This window comes from Macaca mulatta, chromosome 14 (genome assembly GCF_049350105.2).
Source record: "Macaca mulatta isolate MMU2019108-1 chromosome 14, T2T-MMU8v2.0, whole genome shotgun sequence".
Classification (NCBI taxonomy): Eukaryota; Metazoa; Chordata; class Mammalia; order Primates; family Cercopithecidae; genus Macaca; species Macaca mulatta.
In genome coordinates, this window is record NC_133419.1 from 10,964,732 (window position 1) to 10,989,217 (window position 24,486).

The following is a 24,486-nucleotide window of genomic DNA, read 5'->3' on the forward strand; positions in this document are numbered from 1 at the left end:
TGAAGCACTTAGAGGAAAATTTGTAGCTGCAAATGCCTATATTAGAAAGGAAAAAAAATCTCAAAATCAATAATCTAAGTTCCTACCTTAAGAAACTAGGAGGCCGGGCGCGGTGGCTCAAGCCTGTAATCCCAGCACTTTGGGAGGCCGAGGCGGGCGGATCACGAGGTCAGGAGATCGAGACCATCCTGGCTAACACAATGAAACCCCGTCTCCACTAAAAATACAAAAAAAATTAGCCGGGCGTGGTGGCGGCGCCTGTAGTCCCAGCTACTCGGGAGGCTGAGGCAGGAGAATGGCGGGAACCCGGGAGGCGGAGCTTGCAGTGAGCCGAGATTGTGCCACTGCACTCCAGCCTGGGCGACAGAGCGAGACTCCGCCTCAAAAAAAAAAAAAAAGTAGGGAAACAAAGCAAACTAAAACCAAAACAAGCAGAAGTAAGAAAATGATAACTACTGGAGTAGAAATCAATGAAATAGAAAACAGAAATCAATAAAACGAATGAAGCCAAAAGATAGTATTTTGGAAAGGCAAAATAGACAAACTTTTAGCTACACTAACCAAGACAAAAAGAGAGAGCACTCAAATTGCCAAAATTGGGAATGTAAGAGGGGGCTCACTGTCAATCTTATAGACATAAAATGGAATACTGTGAAAAACTGTAAGCAAACAAATTAGACAACTGAGATGAATTGGGTAAGTCCTAGAAAGATACAAATTATAAAACTGGCCAAGAAAAACTAGAAAATCTAAATTGAATTAGTAAATAAAAATCTTTTCACAAAGAAAATCTCATGCCCAGATGGCTTTGCTCAAGAATTCTACCATGCATTTAAATAAGAAAAATTACCAATCTTTCACAAACTCTTTCTGAAAATAGAGGAATGAAATGCTTCCCAACTCATTCTGTGAGGCCAGTATTACCTTGATACCAAAGCCAAGATATCTCAAAAAAAGAAAACTACAAGACTAATATCTCTTATGAATATACATGTAAAAACCCTCAGAATAATGCTAGCAAGCTGAATCCAGCATGTATGTAAAAAGGATTATACACAATGACTAAGATTTATCCCAGAAATGCAAGTTTGGTGTAACACCCCAAAATCAGTTAATGTAATATACCAGGGCGGGGCGCTGTGGCGCATGCCTGTAATCCTCGCACTTTGGGAGGTGGAGGCAGGCAGATCACTTGAGGTCAGGAGTTTGAGACCGGCCTGGTCAACAAGGTGAAACAAACCAAAAAAATTACCTTGGAGTGGTGACACACGCCTGTAGTCCCAGCTACTCGGGAAGCTGAGGCACAAGAAACACTTGAACCCAGGAGGTGGAGATTGCAGTGAGCCAAGATTATGCCACTGCACTCCAGCCTGGGCAACAGAGTGAGACTTCCTCTCAAAAAAAAAAAAAGTAACATACCATGTTAATAAAGGACAAAAATCATATGATCATATCAATACCTCTGGAAAAAGCATTTGACAAAATCTGCCATTCATGATAAAAAACATTCTCTTGACCTCAATTAAAGGGAGTTTCCTCAACCTGAAAAAGGGCACCTATGAAAAATTTGTAACTAACATATTTAATGGTAAGAGACTAGAGCTAGCAAGGCAACGATCCCCACTCTCATCACATGTATTCAATGTATGTAGAAAATCCTAAAGAATCAATCACATACAGGTGTACTTCAGACATATTGTGGGTTTGGTTCTAGACCATCACAATAAAACGAATATTGCAAGAAAGCGAGTCATAACATAAAAGTTATGCTTATATTATTCTGTAGCCTATTAAGTTTGCAATAGCATTACATGTAAAAAAGTACATGCTTTAATTAAAAATACTTTATTGCTAAAAAATGCTAGCAAAGCGAGCACATGCCGTTTGAAAAAAGGCACCAATTGACTTATCTGACGCACGGTTGTCACAAACCTTTAACCCGTAAAAAATAAATTATCTGTGAAGTACAATAAAGCAAAGCACAATAAAATGAGATGTGCCTGTACTTACAAAACTATTAGAATTTTTTTTTTTTTTTTTTGAGACGGAGTCTTGCTCTGTCACCCATGCTGGAGTGCAGTGGTGCAGTGGCACCATCTCAGCTCACTTCCACCTCCACCTCCCAGGTTCAAGCGATTCTCATGCCTGAGCCTCCCAAGTAACTGGGACTACAGGCGTGCACCACCACTCCTGGCTAATTTTTTTTTTTTTTTTTTTTTTTTGTATTTTTAGTAGAGATGGGGTTTCACCATGTTGCCCAGACTGGTCTTGAATTCCTTGCCTCAAGTGATCTGCCCACCTTGGCCTCCCAAAGTGCTGGGATTACAGGCATGAGCCACCACACCTGGGCCACAAAACCATCAGAATTAATACATATGTTCAGCAAAGTTGCAGGATGCAAGGTGAATGTGCAAAAATCAATGGAATTTCTGTATATTACAAGTGAACTATCTGAAAATGAAATTAAGAAAATAATTCCATTCATCATAGCATAAAAATCCTCAGGAATAACTTTAACAAAAATGTTAGGCTACAAAACATTGGTAAGGGAGATTGAAGATTTAAGTACACAAAACAAATTCCATGTTTGTGGGTTGCAAAATATCTGTAATCTTAAGGTGGCAGTCTTCACCAAATCGATCAACAGATTAAACACAATCCCTGTCAAAATTTTTTTTTTGATATCCATTGATGAAGTGATCCTAAAATTTACATGGAAAGACAAAGGACCTGGGATAGCCAAAGTGATATTGAAAAAGAACAATGTTGGTTAGGTAAAATGTGGTGCCTCCATATAATGGAGTACATGCAGCAAGCATGAGTCTCAGCAGCATTATGCTGCTCATGTAAATTCAGCTTGCTCTCTCTAATGTCTCTGTGTGTGTGGATGTAGGATTATTTACTTAACTGGTGGTTACTGATGGCTGTTTGGGCTGTTTTTTTCTTTTTTTTTTCTTCAGCTTTTAAGTTCTGGGGTACATGTGCAGGATGTGCAGGTTTGTTACAGAGGTAAAATTGTGCTATGGTGGTTCGTGCACAGATCAACCCATCATCTTGGTATTAAGCCCAGCATCCATTCACTATTGTTCCTGATGCTTTCCCTCTTCCAACCCTCACCCCAACAGTGTTGGGGCCCCAGTGTGTGTTGTTCCTCTTCCTGTGTGTCCACATGTTCTCATCGTTCAGCTCTCACTTATAAGTGAGAACATGCGGTGTTTGGTTTTCTGTTCCTGTGGTAGTTTGCTGAGGATAATGGCTTCCAGCTCCAACCATGTCTCTGCAAAGGACATGCTCTCATCCTTTTTATGGTTGCATAGTATTTCACATTTTCTTTATCCAGCCTATTAATATTTTTCAAAACAGTTTTGTTTAAAAAATTAAGTTCACCTGTAATCTTAAATTAGAATTTCAAAATGTACTGCATTTAAAATGATTTACTACTAAAATTCAAAATGGTTTTCTCTCACTATCATGTAGAAGAATATTACTCTGAATACCTACCTCTTGCTTCACTCAAACCATGTTAGAAGTCAACCACAAGGAGCCTCTTCACTTAGATTTTCATTGCACACCTTGCATTTCAATGTCCTTACTCTTCCATGGAAAAGGTCATAAATAATGCCCACCTAATGAAAATGAATCTCTCATAGATCTGATGCAACAATAATGGATCACATGCTTTCACATAAACAGTGAGAATGAAGGAACAGCATGAAGTAATCTGAGAATTAAATGACATTTGCTTTCAACAAACTATAATTTTTTCAAGGGAAAACAAATACTTTGTAATTATAACTCTTGAAAAAAGTCTTGTTTCTTGTAAAGTTATATACAAAAAAATCTGACAGTTTTAGCTTTGAATTATTTTCCGTACTCTACACTCTGATTTAGTGTAATGTATGAAGTGTTAGTACCTTAGTTCTTTCTACCGTGAATCCTCTAATGTTTACAGAGACTTAATGTTTGATTAAATATTTTTTTCACATTTACTGCATCTGCAAAAGTATCTTTTAATATGATCTCTCTGGCGTTCTCCACACTGGAGTTTTTAAACAAATGTGTTTCCACATTCATTACATTTGTAGGGTTTCTTTGCAACATAAATTCTCTGATATTCAACAAGGTTTGAACAACTGCATTGGTGTTTTTCTCTGGTATAAAATGTGTACAATAAGGTTTGTAATACAAGTAAAGGTACTACAATCCTCTTTATATATATAATGTTTTTCTTCAAAATACTCTTATTCACTTTAAAGCCTTAATTTTCTGAAAGTTTTTTTTACACTAATTACATTTATAATGGTTTCATTAAGTATGAATTCTCTGATTTTGAGTAAGATGTGAGCAGATAGCAATGGCTTTTCCACATTCTTTATATTTGTACAATTTTTCTAAAGTATAAATGCTTTCCTATGCAATAAGGCATGAACATTAATTAAAAGTTTTACCACATTATATCTGTAGGGGTTTTCTTCAGTATGAATTATCTTACATACAGTAAGGTATGACAACCATTTAAAGGCTTTGCCACGTTCTTCACATTTCTAGGATTTCTCACCAGTATAATTTATGTTTGGAAAGGTATGAGGTGTGGTTAAAAGCTTTTCCACATTTTTCAGATTTCTAGAGTTTCTCTCTGGTATCAATTATCTTACGTTTGAGGACCGTTAAAATGCTTTGCCATATTCAATCACAGGGTTCTCTCCAGTATGAATCTCTTATGTATAATAAGAGTTGAAGACTGGTTAAAAGCTTTACCACATTCTTTGCATTTGGAGGATTTTTCTCCAGTACGAATTATCTTATGTTTAGTAAGGCTTGAGACGCACTTAAAAGGCTTTGTCACATCCTTTACATTTGTAGGGTTTCTCTCTAGTATGACTTCTGTCATGTTCATTATGGTTTGAAGACCAGTTAAAGGCTTTGGTACATTCTTTACATTTGTAGGGTTTCTCTCCACTATGAATTCTCTCATGTTTAATAAGAGTTGAGTAATGGTTAAAGGCTTTGCCACATTCTTCACATTTGTGGGAGTTCTCTCCAGTGTGAATTATCTTATGTGTAATAAGGGTTAATAACTGGTTGAAGGTTTTGCCACATTCTTCACATTGGTGGGGATTCTCTCCAGTGCGAATTATCTTATGTTTAGTAAGGGCTCAGAACTGGTTAAAGGCTTTGCCACATTCTTCACATCTGTAGGAATTCTGTCTAGTATGACTTCTCTGACGTTGAGTTAGGCGTGAAAGCATGTGAAATAATTTGCCACATTCTTTTTTTTTTTTTTTCTTTTTTTGAGATAGAGTCTTGCTCTGTCGCCCAGGCTGGAGTGCAATGGTGTGATCTCGGCTCACTGCAACTTCCGCCTCCCAGGTTCAAGCCATTCTCCTACCTCAGCCTCCTGAATAGCTGGAACTATAGGTGCATGCCACCAAGCCTGGCTAATTTTTTTGTATTTTTAGTAGAGATGGGGTTTCACCATGCTGGTCAGGCTGGTCTCGAACTCCTGACCTCAGGTGATCCACCCACCTCGCCCTTCCAGAGTGCTAGTATTACAGGTGTGAGCCACGGCACCTGGCCAATTTGCCATATTCTTTACATTTGAAGGGTTTCTCTCCAGTGTGTCATGTCTTATGTCTATTTGAATTCGAAAATTTGCTACAGACTTTCACACATGTATTGCATTAAAATATTTTGCTCTGAGTAGTTGACAAATTAATGACATTAACGATGTTAATTAAGTCCATTATGACCTTTGTGCACTTTGCACTCACCCACACTTTTATAGCCTTTCCTTAATTGTAAATCTTCATGCTTACATTTTCCATATCTTTTTAGTATCACTTTTGGGAATGAGTCTTTTATACCCTGTTCTGGCCAAGGGTCTTGGGTGAAATGAGAACATGTAACTGGGTGTTTCTCTACCATCTTGTGTCTCTCCATATTCCAGGGCTATTTTCTTTGCTCCAAGTAGGTGATCAGGTCTGGTTTAGAGACAGCAATACCATTTGTAGGCTTCCAGGGGGTCCTAACATCTTACCTATGGATTTTCAAAGACCTGCAGGTCACAGGGCCCCAGAAGCTGGGCCCCCAGGAGATGATAACACAGCAGAGAAGGTGAGACCTGGAGCTCTGGCCAAAGATTTTTTAAAAAGATGGATGCTCATCATATTTACAACTCTATGCCTACCTTTTCATGTATATTCTCATTCTCTCTCTACCTGACACATACACACACACACACACACACACACACACACACACACACACACACACACGATAATAGAGAAGTTTGCAATTGCTGGGCAAGCAGGACTGAAGTGGCTATTAGCAACTGGTGATGTGGGTGTGCAGAGGATGGGGGCACTCTCTGGGCTTCAGGTGGGTCATGTGGGGGCCCTGCAGAGGGAATCAGGGTGCCAGCAGAGGCAGGAGGCCTTGAGGATCCTGGGTCTGAGGTAGAACTCTACTAGATGTCCACACACCACACTGCTGACCATCATCCTGCCCACCCCTGGCCAGAAACTGCAGGAGAGCCTCTTTCTCTTGCAGTGTCCCTCCAGCACCCTCTACTGAGAAGGTTTAACATCTTACTTGCTTTAAGGAAGAAATGCTTAAAGAAGTTTAGTCATCTATCACAGGGTATATATTGGAGGGTACATTCACAGCTGAGAGGCAATACATTGATAACTGGCACAGGTATCCTTGATGGCTTTAGTAATGTGAGTGGTGGTAGGAGAGGAGCGGACTTCTTTGGTCCTCGGTGTGAAGAGAAATTTCTTTAGCTTGGGTTTCTGTGAAGCGATGAACCACACTGAGGGGATCTTTAGGCTGAGCTGTACCTGATCCTAAGACTAGATCTCTGGAATTCCTTGGGCATGTGCCATGTATCTTTTATTTTTCCGTTGTAGGGAAAACCAAGACCCAGACCTGGAGACCTGATTGAGATTTTTCGAATTGGCTATGAGCACTGGGCCATCTATGTAGAAGATGATTGCGTGGTCCATCTGGCTCCCCCGAGTAAGAATGAATAGTATATTGAAATATTAATATTGAAGTTAGCCAAGTAAATAGAAGCACAGTTCATTCCTGTGTTCCTCAGTTATTGCCATTCTTTAGCAATGGGACCCCTTGAAGCATGACTGGACTGTTGTTTACTGTGACAGAGCTTGGTCTCTCTTCACCAAAAACCACCGAGTGTCCAGGCCTAAGAGTGATACAAGTGTAAAGAGCGTGGCCCAAGTTCCCTGACCTCCTAGAGGGCCCTTTGTTTAAAAACACACGTTTTAGAACTTGAGCTCTATTTTGTATTGACAAGAGTTGAGCATCTGTCCTCACCTTTCTGAGGATTCCCCAAGGAGGGTGCAGATGCTCACATGTTCTGATCGTCATTTGTTTTCTATAGTCCTCAAACACTGCATCTGGCTTCTTGATCACCTTTGGCACCTTTGTCCTCACCTTGTCTCCCTGCTGTTCCAACACGCTCCGTGCTGTTTCACCCTCAATGTAGATAGAGCCCTCCTTTCATTTCTCACAGCTGTCTTAACATATGGCTGAGATTCAATTTGTGTTCATTAAATCTTAGTGGAGATTTGATGGGGGAGGAGGTGATGATAGTAGACGGAGATTACAGCAAAATGGGAAACAACTGAAAATTTGGGTGTCTAGAACTGCTGGTCACAATGGTTGCCTCAGGAGATGAGGCCTGATGAGGGCTGGGGTGTGGGAGAGGAAGGGGTAGGGGGACCCTGTTGAATACCCTTGAATGCCCTTTGAATGCTGTCTCCTGTGCAGGTATTGCCAGTTCAAAGTTGAATTACAGAAGGGCACTATACCAAAGGCCTTTGGTCCTAACTTGTTCTCAGCTGTCATCTCCGTGTCCTGTCCTCTTCCTCTGGCCCCGTCTCCCACCATGCTGGGATGTTCCCATGGAGCAGAGCCCCTTTCTCATTGCCTCTCTTCTCTGCACCATCGGCTCGTACCATTCCCACTTCTTGTCTCAGAACCTACTCCAAGAATGTGGTAATTCATCTCTTCTTTCCAGACTAAGTCCAGGAGTTTCCCTCTTGTGTAACCACAGAGATACTTATCAGTTATATCTTCCCCCACTCCTATCTTGCTCTCTCTGAAAATGAATTCTGCCATTTCTGCTCCTGAATGCTCAATTATCTGCTACCAGCTTTTATAAAATCAGCAGATTTTCTTCAAATTTGTAAGAAAAGATCATGGAGCATTTCTTGCCCTTGGACAACTTATAAAGGGAAGGGTATAGACATTTGCATGTCGACACGGTTGTAGCAGAAAAACAGTGCTGGCTTTAAATGACTATCCACCTGGCTTTGGGCAGGTGTCTGACCCTCTTCGAGTCTCTGTCTTGTCTAAGGGCTTGAATATGATAATGTAGCAGCTTTCAAACATTTCTCTTTTCAAAGCTGTGGAACCCCGTTTTCAAACATACCCTTAATGAGAATCCCCATATTTGAGTACAGGTAACAGTCAAGTGGCTGTAGGTGGAAGCTGGCAGGAGCAGGTGCCATTCAGAGCCCTGCTTGGCTGGCTTCCCCTGTGCCCCTGTGGCAGCCCCAGAGGGAGGTGTGTCATGGAACCACCATAATCATGTATGTGATAGTCCTTTACCCAGGGACTGACACTCACATAGAGAGTGCTCTTTACATGTTTGTGACGATTACTGAAGTCTGCTTAGGAAACGAAACTCAAATCCTAGGACTTGGGCAGGTCAGTGCAACACAATCAGGGACCACATGGGAAGGTGCTGCAAGAGTTTAATGACAAAGAGACTCCTGTGCAGGTTGAGAGCAAGGAGTGAGGCGCAGGGCAAAGGGCTTCTCAGGAAAGTTGATTCTCTGCAGTTCTTTGACTCCAACTCCCCCTCTTCTGTCACCCTTCTACTGATGATGCCAATGAGACCCCAGGGGAAGCAGCTTACTCAGAGCCTTAGACTGTGCTCTGCTCTGCTACTCCTTGCACGTCCCAACCTCTGTTTGTCTTTGGTCTCCAGGTGAGGAGTTTGAGGTGGGCAGTATTAGTTCCATCTTTAGCAATCGGGCTGTGGTGAAATACAGTCGTCTGGAGGATGTGCTGCATGGCTGCTCCTGGAAGGTCAATAACAAGCTAGATGGGACGTACCTGCCCCTACCGGTGGACAAGATCATCCAGCGTACAAAAAAGATGGTCAACAAGACCGTGCAGTACAGCCTGATTGAAGGGAACTGTGAGCACTTTGTCAATGGCCTCAGATACGGCGTACCCCGGAGCCAGCAGGTGTGACCCCATTTGCTCTGATAATGGCTTCTTACAGAGCTTTCTTGGGGTTTGTCATTTCATTAGTGATCAGAATGGTAATTAGTGCTTTCTTTTTTTTTTTTTTTTTTTTTTTTTTGGGATGGAGTCTCACTCTGTCGCCCAGGCTGGAGTGCAGTGGTCGGATCTCAGCTCACTGCAAGCTCCGCCTCCCGGGTTCACGCCATTCTCCTGCCTCAGCCTCCCGAGTAGCTGGACTACAGGCGCCCGCCACCTCCCCCGGCTATTTTTTTGTATTTTTTAGTAGAGACGGGGTTTCACCGTGTTAGCCAGGATGGTCTCAATCTCCTGACCTCGTGATCTGCCCGTCTCGGCCTCCCAAAGTGCTGGGATTACAGGCGTGAGCCACTGCGCCCAGCATCAGTGCTTTCATTATATTATTCGTTGTACTAGTAGGGCCTTCTATTTCCGCAGGACTTTATGGTTCAAGAAGTGTTTTCACCTTTATTAACCCAGGGAGGAGAGAAAAGGCACTGGGCTAATAGTAAGACCACCGGTTGGAGCCCCAGCTCAACTATTAACTAGAGCTAGGGTATGCTTGGTCAAGTCACTATATTTCTGAAAGCTTTTCTTTCTATTCTTTTTTTTCCCCTCTTTCTTTGGAGACAGGGTCTCACTCTGTCACCTAGGCTGGAGTGTAATGGCATAATCATGGCTCATTGCAACCACAACCTCCTGGGCTCAGGCAATCCTCCTGCCTTAGCCTCCTGAATAGCTGGGACTTCAGGCGTGCATCACCACACCCAGATAATTTTAATTTTTTTGTAGAGAGGCGGTTTTGCTATGTTGCCCAGGCTGGTCTTGAACTCCTGGGCTCAAGTGATCCTCCACTTCAGCCTCCCAAAGTGCTGGGATTACAGGTGTGAGCCACCGTGCCTGGCCAAAGACCATTTCTTCCTTAACAAAGCAGGGATAAGCGGAAGCAGATACCTCGTTGCTAAAATTGTAAACTAGTACCTTGTGGGCCACATCTTGGATACACACACACACACATACAATTTTTGTTTGAATTACCTACCAATATTAAAAAATATAGACATTTTATATAAAATTTTATATAAAAATATGTAGCTTCTCTCTCTCTCTTTCTCTTTTGAGACAGAGTTTTGTTCTGTCACCCAAGCTGGAGCGCAGTAGTGCAGTCTCGGCTCACTGCAACCTCCGCCTCTTGGGTTCAAGCAATTCTTATGCCTCAGTCTCCCAAGTAGCTGGGATTACTAGGTGTGCACCACCACGTCCAGCTAATTTTTGTATTTTTAGTAGAGACGGGGTTTCGCCACGTTGGCCAGGCTGGTCTGGAATGCCTGACCTCAGGTGATCCACCCACCTCGGCCTCCCAGAGTGCTACATTACAGGCGTGAGCCACTGCACCTGGCCCTCAGCTTTTCTTTAACAGACAATTGATCAGGCCACTGGGCTGGCATTCCTACTTGCTGATACTCTGTAGGGACATGCTGTGGCTTTGCAGGGGATAAGGGGTAGGTGTGTCACCCACCTGCCTCACATTACCTCCCTGGCCTATACTGCATTTGGCTCTGTCATTTCCTTCCATATAGAGAAGTAATAAATTCGTGTAGTTCAGTGCTTGTGAAAGAACTTTGAATCCTAAATATATGTAAAAACTTGAGCTGTTCATATTAATAGGTGATCCTTACTAAAACTCCATGAGATGAGCAGAGAAAGTATTTATTATCACCCCCCCGCCCTTTTTTTTTTTGAGACAGAGTCTCGCTCTGTCACTCAGACTGGAGTGCAGTGGCACGATCTTGACTCACTGCAACCTCTGCCTCCCAGGTTCAAGCGATTCTCCTGCCTCAGTCTCCCAAGTAGCTGGGACTACAGGTGCACGCCACCACGCCCAGCTAATTTTTGTATTTTTAGTAGAGACAGGGTTTCACCATGTTGGCCAGGATGGTCTCAATCTCTTGACCTCATGATCCACCCGCCTCAGTCTCTCAAAGTGCTGGGATTCAGGTGTGAGCCACCACACCCGGCCTATTATCCCCCTTTAAAGAGATGAAACAAATTAAGGATTAGAAGCTAACACAATTGTTCTATTTTTTTCTATGTTTCTTCTGTTGTCTAAGCAGATTGGGCTCACATTGGCCATGTTGGTCTCTGCTGCTACCAGCCCATCCTCAGAGCATTGGCAGCCTCCCTGCTGTGCCCTTTACTTTCTGCACCTTCCTCCTCTCTGCTCTGCATCCTCTCCAGGCTGCACTCCATTCTTGTGAGGCTTTGCTCTAGAGTCAGGGGCTTGGTGGGCCCTGGTGTGAGAAACCTCCCATCCCATGAGAATTTGTACAAGAAGATCCCAAGGACTGAGGGCATTACAAGAAGTCCTCTGAAGAAGCTTGGGCCCAGGAGTCATGAGGCCCAAGAACCCAAGAGCTAAGTTTGGACACGAATTCACTGTACGGCTCTGTACAAGTGAGTTCCGTTCCCTGGCTCTTGGATCCCCTGTTTGTAGAATGAGGGCCTCAGTGACTGTGGTGCTGTGAGATCCTTTGCTTCTGAGCTCCACCCTGGAAGCAGGCCCTGGGCCAAATGGCACAGAGGGAGGAAGGAGTTGTCTCCAACAGTCCTGGCTTTTCTTGGTCTCTTGTCACTCTAGGAGTTTTGAAAATATAAGATAGCATGGACTGCTTCTTCTCTTGGGAATAGACTCCAGGCAGGCTGGTTGCTGAATGGGTATGGTGGGGTAGAGGTAGGGGAGGGTGCAAGCCTAGGATTGGTACCGATTGTCCTGTGAACTGATGTGCCTTGCAGGTAGAGCACGCCCTGATGGAAGGAGCGAAGGCTGCTGGAGCAGTTATTTCAGCTGTAGTGGATAGCATAAAGCCCAAACCAATAACTGCCTGAAGGTGATGAGAACTCCAACTAGAGGAAGAGTTACTGACACAAGCAAAAAGAACATGCTTCCTTCCCTTGCCTTCTCTCAATGCCTCTGATTAAGAAAACTGTGAACTTCTGGAAGAATCTACAATGTATCCAATTACCCTTCCAGAAATACATCCAATATATACAAGCATAGACCCACAGACTCTCAGGATGGGAAGGATCTGGTATCTAGTGTGTATCTCTGATGCGCCAGGCACTGTGCTAGGCATTTCATATACTGATCTAATTTCATTCTCTTTGTAGGAAGAGACCTGGCTTGTTTCTGAGGCTGATCTTGGTCTCTGATGCTTGAATGCCATCAGAAACATCCCAGCAGCCTCTGCTTGAATATTTCCAGTAACGAAGATGTCTTTTTCCAGATGTTCTTTTTATTGAACTAAAATGCCTCTAGCTTCTTTCTATTTATGATAATCCCGCCCTTTTTGAGCCATAGTGTAGCCTCAGGGGAGGAGGACCTTAAGAAAAACTGTGATTCGCTATTCAGGGCTATTCAGTACCTTAATCTAGAAACACATATCCCAAGAAATATTTTCTTTTTAGAATTATACATCAACTTTATTCCTTATTGTTTAAAAATCATCTATCAAAAGTATCGATAAGACAATTTATCTTGCTTTTCTACCTCATCATTACCCTAAAATGTGAAGTTTCTAGTCTCACTGATTTCAGATAAATATTTAAAATAATTTGATAAGTTTAATCAGTTGAACTCTACTGTGCGAGTGAGAGAGAGAAAGGAGTTATTTTTGTGTTTTGAAGAATGTTGACAGGATGGAAGATCTGAGATTATGGCTGGGGATTGTAGTGACAGCTGGGAGCTGAAACCACCCAAAAAAAAGCTAGAGAAGGGTTCTCTTATGCCTCCAGAAATACCTAGAAAATACGAAGAATGTAGAAAAGAGCAAGATGGATCCCTCAAAGTGTTTCAGATAAGGTCCGTTGGGATCTCCCATAAGCTTTTCTCCTATTTGGAGAAAATAGACTGTCATTGAAACTCTTCCAATTTTTTTACCCTCCATTCTTTTCTTAGCAATCTACACTCAATGACCTCCTGTTCCCCAACACCGCAGTCTGGGCATCTGACTTTGTCTTCCCTCTGCACTCATTTCTGTGAATCATGACCAGGATGAAGCTGATATCCCTAGTTCCTCTTCCCCATTTCCTCTCACACTCCCCTGCCTGGTAATCAGTTGAGTTCCCAATACCTCTTCCTTCAGTCTCTATTCATTATATGGTCTAGGTTGAGACTTCCTTTGAAGCAGAACCTGAGTACCAGGAACTCATATTTTATAAAGTGTATTTATTCCTTGTAGCTGCGAACTAACCCAGCCATGTTTTAGTGAATGCTTTAATTGGAAGATGACTTTGAACTCCTCAACCATATTAATCTTTCATCAAACAAACTGGATGTTGTTTGATTAACAAAAACTCCTCCACACCAAAGAGTGTCTAGTAACTTCTGCACAAAGGGCTCATCCATCTCTTGCTTATGTTTGGGACAGAAAGCACTTCTCTGGCTTTTTACTGGTTTGAACCCAATGGGACAGAGACTCCTGGAAAGTTTCAGGGCTCATATTCACTTGTTTGTCCAAAAAATATTTTTGAGAGTCTCCCAAGTGCCAAACCCTGGCTACTCTCACCTTTGCCTGAGCCCATGAGCAGTAGTCTGGGGGCTGGGTGTGAGGAATTCTGAGTCAGCTGGGAAGACACAAGGCACAATGGACATGGGGCAAAGGCCACTTGTTGGACATTGGTCCTTCCCACTTCCAAGCTGTCCATCAGGCTGAGAGATCTGGAATGCTTACCCCACACTTTGAAGATGAGGAGGGGAGAGTTTCTTAAAGTGTGTGTGTTTCTCTTTTAATCTGTAGTGGCTTCTGCATTTTAAGGTAGAAACTGAAATCTCTTCTTTGAGTGGGACCACTCGGGTGAGGCTTCTTAGTCTTGTTGATATAATAAAGCACATGCCCACTCCTGATGGAGTGGAGAGGAGGAAATTCTAAGGCAGAGTAATCTGAATGCAAATGTTTCTGAGATTAGTTAAACGCGAGTCACTCGTTTGTGTGCTTATTTTTCACTTTTTGGGAATGGGTGGGTGATTGGGGCAGTGGCGGTCTTGGTTCACTTGGGCATGTCACATGGAGAATCAGAGAACTTGAAAGTGCTGCGTTCCTTAATGGTAGGGAGGCCCAGTACTAGTGACACATGAGCCAGTAGGGGCTGGCACAATCCAGTTATTTTGCTTAATGATAGAAGAATGACTTCAGGAAATAAACACCTCTGCAGAGATTTTTTTGGCCATAAAGGAATCTGGTTTTGCTGGCTAGGGGTGGAGAACATGTCAGCCAGAGATGCCAACTGAAAAAGGGGGAATGGATCCCACCATGGGGGGAGCAGAGCAGAGGCAGCAGGGAAAAACCAGAAGGGAGCCTTGGGTGACACCGGGAGTAGAAAGAAGCTACTCTTTAGTTCCCAGTTTTAAGTTACTGTCTTATGCTCCCCTTTTGTTATCTTCAAGCTTTGTTATTGGCTGTTCTTAGAGAATAAAAGGAGGAGTATGGTTTGTGGTACCCAAAAAGTTTGTAGCTATGGAGAGAAGAAGCTCAGGACCAGAGGTGGTCCATAGGAAACAAGCAGACTAGAGAGGCACCATGTTGGTTGAAAATGTCAGCTACCTTTGGTATTCTCCGGAACACTTTGGGAAAGAACTGAATTTCCTGCAGTCATGCAGGAGGGGGACTTTGTCAAAGAAGGAAGATTTTAAAGGGAAGGGTGATTCCTGACTCTGTAGGACTTGGGTCCTTATAGCACACATAGACAAGCACAGCACAAGGTGCATAAGGGCTGGATACATAGCATTCTGGTGATCATAGGACATTTTGATCTCCACACTGTTCCTCTAGAAACTTCTTATCACTTTAGGAGAACAATCAATGGTAATCCAAACTCTAAGAAGGCTATCTGAGCTACTTAAAGTTCTGTTCTCCCAAAGTTTCTGGTCGCATTATTTTCAAAGCCAACTTTCAGCTGGGCAGAATCTTTACTAGGAATCCAACTATTTACAAACCCCATGCTGCTGCTTCTTGGCAGAGAGCAAATGTGTATTTTTTTTTCCAGGAGTATGGTGGTATTTACTTTGTTTTAAAAATATTCTTGTTGGGGGTTCTGGCAAGATGGTCAAATAGGAACAGCTCCAGTCTGCAGCGCACAGTGAGACCAACGCAGAAGGCGGGTGATTTCTGCATTTCCAACTGAGATACCCTGTTCATCTCATTGCGACTGGTTAGGCAGTGGGTGCAGCCCACGGAAGGTGAGCAGAAGCAAGGTGGGGCATCACCTTGCCTGGGAAGTGCAAGGAGCGGGGGGCCTCCCTTTCCCAGCCAAGGGAAGCCACGAGGGACTGTGCTATCCAACCCAGATACTACGCTTTTCCCACAGCTTTTGCAATCCGCAGACCAGGAGATTCCATGGTGAGCCTACACCACCAGGGCCCTGGGTTTCAAGCACAAAACTGGGTGGCCTGTTCGGGCAGACACCGAGCCAGCTGCAGGAATTTTGTTTTTCATACCCTGATGGTGCCTGGAACCCTGGTGAGTCATAACCGTTCACTTATCTGGAAAGGATACTGAAGCCAGGGAGCCAAGTAGTCTCACTCAGCAGGTCCCACTTCCATGGAGCCCAACAAGCTATGAATCACTGGCTTGAAATTCCTGCTGCCAGCACAGCAGGAATTGACCTGGGATGTTGCCCTGGGATGATCGAACTAGCAGAAGACAAGAAAAAACTAACATCAGAGTGGAACTGAAGGAGATAGAGACACAAAAAACTCTTCAAATAATCAGTGAATCCAGAGGTGTTTTTTTTTTTTAAATTAATAAAATAGACAGCTAGACTAATAAAGAAGAAAAGAGACTAATCAAATAGACACAATAAAAAATGATACAGAGGATAACACCACTGGTCCCACAGAAATACAAACTACCATCAGAGAATACTATAAACACCTTTATGCAAATAAACTAGAAAATCTAGAAAAAATTGATAAATTCCTGGACACATACACCCTCCAAAGGCTAAACCAAGAAGAAGTTGAATCCCTGAATAGACTGATAACAAGTTCTGAAATTGAGGCAGTAATTAATAGCCTATCAACCAAAAAAATCTCAGGACCAGATGGATTCACAGCCGAATTCTACCAGAGGTGCAAAGAGGAGCTGGTACTATTCCTTCTGAAACTATTCTAAACAATAGAAAAAGAGGGATTCCTCCCTGACTTATTTTATGAGGCCAGCATCATCCTGATTCCAAAATCTGACAGAGACACAACAAAAAAAGAACATTTCAGGCCAATATCCCTGATGAACATTGATGTGAAAATCCTCAATAAAATACTGGCAAACCGAATCTAGCAGCACATCAAAAATGCTTATTCACCATGATCAAGATGGCTTCATCCCTGGGATGCAAGGCTGGTTCAACATACACAAATCAATAAACGTAATCCATCATATAAACAGAACCAATGACAAACACCACATGATTATCTCAATAGATGCAGAAAAGGCTTTCGATAAAATTCAACACCGCTTCATGCTAAAAACTCTCAATAAACCAGGTATTGATGGAACATAGCTCAAAATAGTAAGACCTATTTATGACAAACCCACAGCTAATATTGTACTGAATGGGCAAAAGCTGGAAGCATTCCCTTTGAAAACTGGCACAAACATGCCCCTTCTCACCACTCCTATTCAACATAGTACTGGAAATTCTGGCCAGGGAAATGAAGCAAGAAAAGGAAAAAAAGGGTATTTAAACAGGAAGAGAAGAAGTCAAGTTGTCTCTGTTTACAGATGACATGATTGTATATTTAGAAAACCCCATTGTCTTAGCCCCAAAACTTCTTAAGCTGATAAGAAACTTCAGCAAAGTCTCAGGATGCAAAATCAATGTGCAAAAATCACAAGCATTCCTATACACAAATATAAACAGAGAGGCAAATCATGAGTCAACTCCCATTCACAATTGCTACAAAGAAAATAAAATACCTAGGAATACAACTTCTAAGAGATGTGAAGGACCTCTTCAAGGAGAACTACAAACCACTGCTCAGTAAGAGAGGACACAAACAAATAGGGAAACATTCCCTGCTCATGGATAGGAAGAATCAATATCATGAAAATAGCCATACTGCCCAAAGTAATTTATAGATTCAACACTTTTCCCATCACGCTACCACTGACTTTCTTCACAGAATTAGAAAGAACGATTTTAAATTTTATATGGAACCAAAAAAGGTTGTATAGCCAAGACAATCATAAGCAAAAAGAACAAAGCTGAAGGCATTATGCTACCTGACTTCAAACTATAATACAAGGCTACAGTAACCAAAACAGTATGGTACTGGTATCAAAACAGATATATAGACCAATGGAACAGAACAGAGGCCTCAGAAATAACCTCACACATCAACAACCATCTGATCTTCAAAAATCCTGACAAAAACGCAATGGGGAAAGGATTTCTTATTTAATAAATGGTGCTGGGAAAACTGGCTAGACATATGCAAAAAACTGAAACTGGATGCCTTCCTTACACCTTATACAAAAATTAAGATGGATTAAAGACTTAAACATAAAACCTAAAACCATAAAAACCCTAGAAGAAAACCTAGGCAATACCATTCAGGACATAGACATGGGCAAAATCTTCATGACTAAAACACCAAAAGCAATTGCAACAAAAACCAAAGTTGACAAAAGGTATCTAATTAAACTAAAGAGCTTCTGCACAGCAAAAGAAACTATCATCAGAGTGAACAGGCAACCTACATTCAGAATGGGAGAAAATTTTTCAATCTATCCATCTGACAAAGGGCTAATATCCAAAATCCACAAGGAACTCAAACACATTTACAGGAAAAAACAACTCCATCAAAAAGTGGGCAAAGGATATGAACAGACACTTCACAAAAGAAGACATTTATGCAGCCAACAAACATATGAAAAAAAGGTCATCATCACTGGTCACTACAGAAATGCGAATCAAAACCACAATGAGATACCATCTCACGCCAGTTAGAATGGTGCTCATTAAAAAGTCTGGTAATGACAGATTCTGGCAAGGATGCGGAGAAATAGGAATGCTTTTACACTGTTGGTGGGAGTGTAAATTTGTGCAACCATTGTGGAAGACAGTGTGGCAATTCCTCAAGGATCTAGAACCAGAAATACCATTTGACCCAGCAATCCCATTATTGAGTATATACCCAAAAGGTTATAAATCATTCTACTATAAAGACACATGCACATGTATGTTTATTGTAGCACTATTCACAATAGCAAAGACTTGGAACCAACCCAAATGCCCATCAATATTAGACTGGATAAAGAAAAATGTGGCACATACACACCATGGAATACTATGCAGCCATAAAAAAGAATGAGTTCATGTCCTTTGCAGGGACATGGATGAAGCTGGACACCATCATTCTCAGCAAACTAACACAGGAACAGAAAACCGAACACCGCATGTTCTCCTAAGTGGGAGATGAACAATGAGAACACATGAACACAGGGAGGAGAATATCACACACCAGAGCCTGTCAGGGCGTGGGCAGAAAGAGGAGGGAGAGCATTAGGACAAATAGGTATTTGTCAGGCAGGGCTTAAAACCTAGATGACGGGTTGATAGGTGCAGCAAACCACCATGGCACATGTATACCTATGTAACAAACCTGCATGTTCCGCACATGTATCCCAGAACTTGAACTAAAAACAAAAACATGTAATAAATGTTTTCAACTTATAGTTTACAAAATGTTTCTATACACTATTTTGTTTTCCATTGCAAAGTTTTTACTTAAAAATAATTATAAAAATGAAAAAAAAATATTCCTGGTAATTCAGATTATTCAGTTTTCTAGGTGAAACATAAAAAGATCAATTTTTACATTTGTTTAAAAAATATTAAATTTCAACTTCAAAGTTAAAACATTTCTGAGTTTATAAAAATATGGGGGATGCTTTGTAAATGATTAATTTTTGGTACTTCAAAAAGCTTTGCTTCAAAAAGAAGGGCTTTTGAAAATAAGTGGAGGCCACGGGTTTCTTGTCTTTTTGTCCTGATGAAAGGTGGCTGCCCCCCCCAGCTTTGCCTGAACCTGAGCTGTGGTCAGGGTTGGCTGTAGGTTCTATGTTGGAAAGATGAGAAACTGTAGCCTCCACTGATTTTCCAGAGCTACACTTTTCTTTTGCAGCAGAACCCTGCCTTCCTGAGGGTATCACTGAGCTGTCCAACGTGAAAAAGGGATAAAATAAATGGAGTAGCTCTGATTGCTCCATAGCTTTCTGCAGAAAGCTGGAGAGGCACCTGTTAGATTGGAAGCCTTCATTGACATGCTCTGCCAACAAAGAGTCAATAGGAATAAAACAATGACAACAATGGTGACATTCAAGTGTTCCCACTGTGCCAGGCACTGTTTTGCACATTTTAGAAACAACTAATGAGGATATTCACTCACTCCATGGCTATGTGTTCATCTCCATTATTTCTACTATTGCAGACTTTGTGGCCCTCTTTGACAGACTCCCCCTTCAACCAGCTTTGGTGGTGCTTTAACTGAGTGAATATTTATAGAATAAGGAAATTGAAATAAAGAGCTGATTTACAATGGACCAAGAGATAGAGGAAATGGGTAGTTAAGGACCAAGGATGCATCACAATGGAGACAATTTGGGCTGTGGCAAAGGGCTGTACCATCCACAGGGCTCTCTAGCAGGGGCAAAGTCAATTGCATACAATCCCACTATCAGGTGAGTAAAAGCATGTATCAGTGAGTAGGATAAACTTACAAACCTGATTGTTGGAACCCGTGGGATGGTAGTTCTCTGCAGGATATAGACACTGAGTTTTGATTAGAATACATGAGGCTAAGTAATTTATAAAGAGAAGAGGTTTATTTAGCACCCAGTTAGGTGGGTTAGGAAGTTCAAGGGCCTTACCATGGCTTCTGGCAAGGGCTTTCATGCCATGTCCTAATATGACAGAGAAGGACAAATAGGAAGTGGACATGTTTGAAGAAACAAAACCCAAGGGGCACCCTGACTTTGTGACAACCATCTCAGTTCCAAAGCTCCTCATAGCTCGGCCTTTACTGTAATTGCATCACAGTTCAGCTTCTGCCTCTGCCCAATCCTGTTCCTCCACCTTCAATATCTGCTTACAAGAGTAGAAGCAAGAACGTGTGTCTTCTTTATGAGGGTTGGGGTGAGAATTCAGACCAGGGAGGAAATAGAAAGCTATAGAACCTCAGAAACTCCTTAGTGCTAATCAGTCTTTTGGTACTGATGTAGCACAGAGACTGCCATCCTTGTGGCTGTGGCAGAACCTGCCTGGATAGTGGAACCTATCAGGAGGGCAGCTTTAATGTCTTGGGGAGCCCGGTCTGACACAACTGTAGCGGGAGCAAACTTTACCACCATCTCAGCTGAGGGAAATATAGCAAGAAATTTCTGTGTCTTGCTCAAATGCAGATGCCAAGGACTCTGCTCTTCCATATCTCTGTACCCTGTGGAGAGGGGTCCACTGAAGCCCTGAGCACTTTCCCCAAAGTCTTGTCACTTCACGGGGCAACAGGAGAACAGCACTCTGATAATTTCCTATAGATAATTGATTAAACAGGCTTTTGGGGGCTCACACTTAGGACTACTGCTCTACAAGGCTGGGCTCGGGAAGGGGTGTGGGCAAGGCTCATCAGGGCTTGTCTGTCAAGAACATACACCCAGACTCTTAACACAAGGAGCCTGGCAGATGTATGATATTAAGAAAAGTAAAAAAAGAAAAGGGTGTGTGTGGCTTTAGTGATCTGTCCATTTCCAAATATGAGAAATGAACCTGTTAGAGGCTTCATTAGTCTAATCTCTCTAGATATTCCCAGGGCTAACAAGACCTGTTCCTAGACCTGTGTTAGGACTCTCTCAGTTGCAAGGGACAGCAAACAAAATACCTTAAGCAAAGTGAGAAACTTGCTGGTTTAAGTGACTATCAAATCCTGGAATAGAAAACAGTACAGCTGGATTTAGGGCTTCATGACATAAGCTTCAAAATAACGTGATTGGTCAGTTCTCCAGAGCTATGTGAAACATTGTGGTGAAGGAAGTGAAGGCGCCAGGTGGATGGAAACAGCACAGGACCTCGGTACACCTCACAATCTTAGTTCCTTGCTCTTTCTTCCAACAGGACCCAGAATATGCTCTAATGCACAACAGCTGGTCCTTCTGTCTAGATTCATGGCTGGAATTCCTTAAAGAAGTTTCATAGCGAGACATGTGGGTAGAACCTGTTAACAGATCTTCCCCTTCTCTATAGAAAATATGTGTTTTGGGGTTTTTAGTTCCTATAGTTTCTTTTCAGTCCAGCATTATACAGAATCTACTGGTCAGGCTCCCTGTGAAACAGACTCTGAGTCTGAGGTTTGTGGGCATGAAATTTACTGGGGAAGGTGGAGGAACAGGATTGGGCAGAGGCAGAAGCTGAACTGTGATGCAATTACAGCAAAGGCCAAGCTATGCAGAGCTCTGGAACTGAGATGGCTGTTACAAAGTCAGGGTGCCCCTTGGGTTTTGTTTCTTCAAACATGTCCACTTCCTATTTGTCTTCCTCTGTCATATTAGGACACGGCATGAAAGCCCCTGCCAGAAGCCATGGTAAGACCCTTGAACTTCCTAACCCACCTAACTGGGTGCTAAATAAACCTCTTCTCTTTATAAATTACTTAGCCTCACGTATTCTATTATAGCAACACTAAACAGAATAAGACAATCCGTCAATTATTTTCAGGGCCAGACTCAAGTGGACTTCAGTCTGGCCCCGCGAACAATTAGATGGAGACATTCTGGAGACCACAACCCCTGTGTGCTTTAAGCTTTTAAGGGTAGAAAAGTTGTTATTCACTAGGAACACAGTGTTATTTTTGATTTACTATTTTGGGAGGGAGTGAGATACAGTTTTCTTGTTTCCGCTTGACCTTTTCCACCATGGTGGCTCTTATTCTACAGGTCAAGGACCTGTGGGTATTCTGCAAGCCATCAAGTATGGTGAATCCCATTATTCAGGAAGGAATGGGGGAATAACTCCTTTGTGATTGTGGATCTGCTGTGAGTCAGGCTTTGCTTGTGATACTCTATTATGTCACTCCCAAAACTCCTGCTTTAAAACGGCAGAATGATGACTCTTTGAGTCCCTGAATATTTATACCACCATGAACTCTGTGCCCAGCAGTCCTCAAAATGTTTCCAGTGCATGTTCATGCAAGTAAATGGCATAGATTCATTTGAGAAGGTCTGCAGGAATCATTTAAATATGCAAATACTCTGGTGTTTCAGAGGTCTTCCTTCTAGGAATACAACTTCTTCATCCACTGGTTTTGGCTTCTGAGAGGCTACTCTGATGTGGAAATTTAAAAAGAAATAATTTTTTTATCGGGGAATCTGCCCTCAAATTGTTGATTACCCTTCCTAACTTCTTTTGATTGTATATATTAGTAGCACTCTTGCTGGTGGCCCATCTATTTTGGCCAAAGCGTTGCTGTGTTAGCCATTGCCATAGGTTTCTTTGGGTTGGTTCCCTGGGAAAGAGAGTCTGAGGCAGAAATGTACATGCAGGAAGGTTTTGTTTGGCATACTCTTAGAACCAATAGTTGTAAGCATAGAAGGAACACAGGATTGGGCAAAGGTAGAAGTTGAACAGTGATGCAGTTTGTGGTTTTGAAAAGAAATATAGGCACTTACAGTTTAATAATCCTGTCTTTAAAAATTAGAGCTTAATTCTCTTCTACTTGAGTGTGGGCTGGACATGGTGACTCACTTCTGAGTAACTGAACAAAACAGACGTGATGGTGTGTGGCTTTGCAGACAGTCGTAAGAAGGCATGGTGGCTCTGCCTCTTGGGTTATTTACTCCTAGGCAAGCAAGATGCCATGCCATGAGGACATTCCCTGAGGAGAGGCCTTTTTGTCAAGGAACTGAGGCCTTCTTCCAACAGCAGCTGGAGAGTGAGCCATCTTGAGGCAGATCCTCCAGCACCACTCAGTCCTTTAGACAAATTCAACCCCTGCTCACACCTTGACTGCAACATCATAAAAGACCTTGAACCAGAGGTATCTGGCAAAGTTGCTTTAGGATGCTAGACCCTTAGAAACTGTGTGAGGTGAATGTTTGTTGTTTAAGTGGCTAGGTATTGGGATGATTTGTTTTGCAGCAATAGGTAATTCATACCTCTTTTGATACTGGGAGCAGAGTGCTATCCTAATAATATCTATACATGTGAAAGTGGCTTTGGCAGTGGGCAGTGGTCTGCAACTAGAAAGATTTTGATGAGAGAGTTATATAAAGCTTGAACAGTCTTGAAAATATTTTTAGAAGCTTGCGATTTTTAGGCAGTTGTGAGTAAGACTTAAAGCAATGTGAAAAACATGGAAACTGGAGGAAAGGACCTCTTGTTGTGAATGGCAGATGTTTAGCAATATTCTTCCATATGGTATGTGGAAAGCAGAAAACATGCCTAATGAACTGGGTGTTGTTGATAAGGAGATTTCTGGGTAAAGTGCTAAAAATACAGCCTGGTTTCATATTGCTGCTTAGAGTAAAATACAAGCAGAGAAAAGAAGGAAATGTCAAACATGAATAAGTTGGGAGTTGAATGTTAAAAAAGATCCATCGTTAAATGGAACTGGAGGTCATTATGCTAAGTGAAATAAGCCGCAGCAAGACAAGCCTCACATATTCCCACTTGTTTGTGAGATCTAAAAATCAAAACAATTGAACTAATGGAGATAGAGAGCAGACGGATGGTTACCAGAGGCTGGGAAATGTAGTGGGAGAACTGGGATTGAGGGGAGATAGGGATAGTCAATGAGAACAAAAAATTGAATGAATGAATAAGAGCTAGTATTTGATAGCCCAACAGAGTGACTATAGTCAATAATAAGTTAATTGTACATCATAAAATAACTAAAAGAGTATGATTGAATTGCTTGTAACACAAAGGATAAATGCTTGAGGGGATGAATACCTCATTCTCCATGATGTAATTATGATACATTTCATGCCTGTATCAAAACATCTTATGTACCCCATAAATACATACACCTACTATGTACCCACACAAATTTAAAAAAAAACCTTTGTTAAATCATCAAAGCTATCTTACATGATGCCCCAGATTATTACTCAGTTCAAAAGGCTCTCTAAATATTTTGATGTTATG

General features: G+C 42.0%; 2 protein-coding genes across 4 annotated transcripts in view; both read left to right on the forward strand.

Moving 5' to 3' along the window:
* The window catches only part of PLAAT5 (phospholipase A and acyltransferase 5), a 28,183-nt gene extending 15,669 nt beyond the window's left edge, over positions 1 to 12,514 (forward strand). Inside the window, exons 4-6 of one of the 3 annotated variants that reach the window (NM_001194692.1) lie at positions 6,909 to 7,017; positions 9,017 to 9,279; positions 12,088 to 12,514. In NM_001194692.1, the coding sequence (NP_001181621.1) occupies positions 6,909 to 7,017; positions 9,017 to 9,279; positions 12,088 to 12,180 (465 nt within the window). In that variant the 3' untranslated portion in view covers positions 12,181 to 12,514. The remainder of the gene's footprint in view (positions 1 to 6,908; positions 7,018 to 9,016; positions 9,280 to 12,087) is intronic. The other 2 variants (XM_015113751.3, XM_001115831.5) reach the window with 2 other exon arrangements.
* SLC22A8 (solute carrier family 22 member 8) overlaps positions 1 to 24,486 on the forward strand; it is a 132,135-nt gene that overhangs the window by 28,488 nt on the left and 79,161 nt on the right. The gene's annotated exons all lie outside the window — the stretch shown is intronic.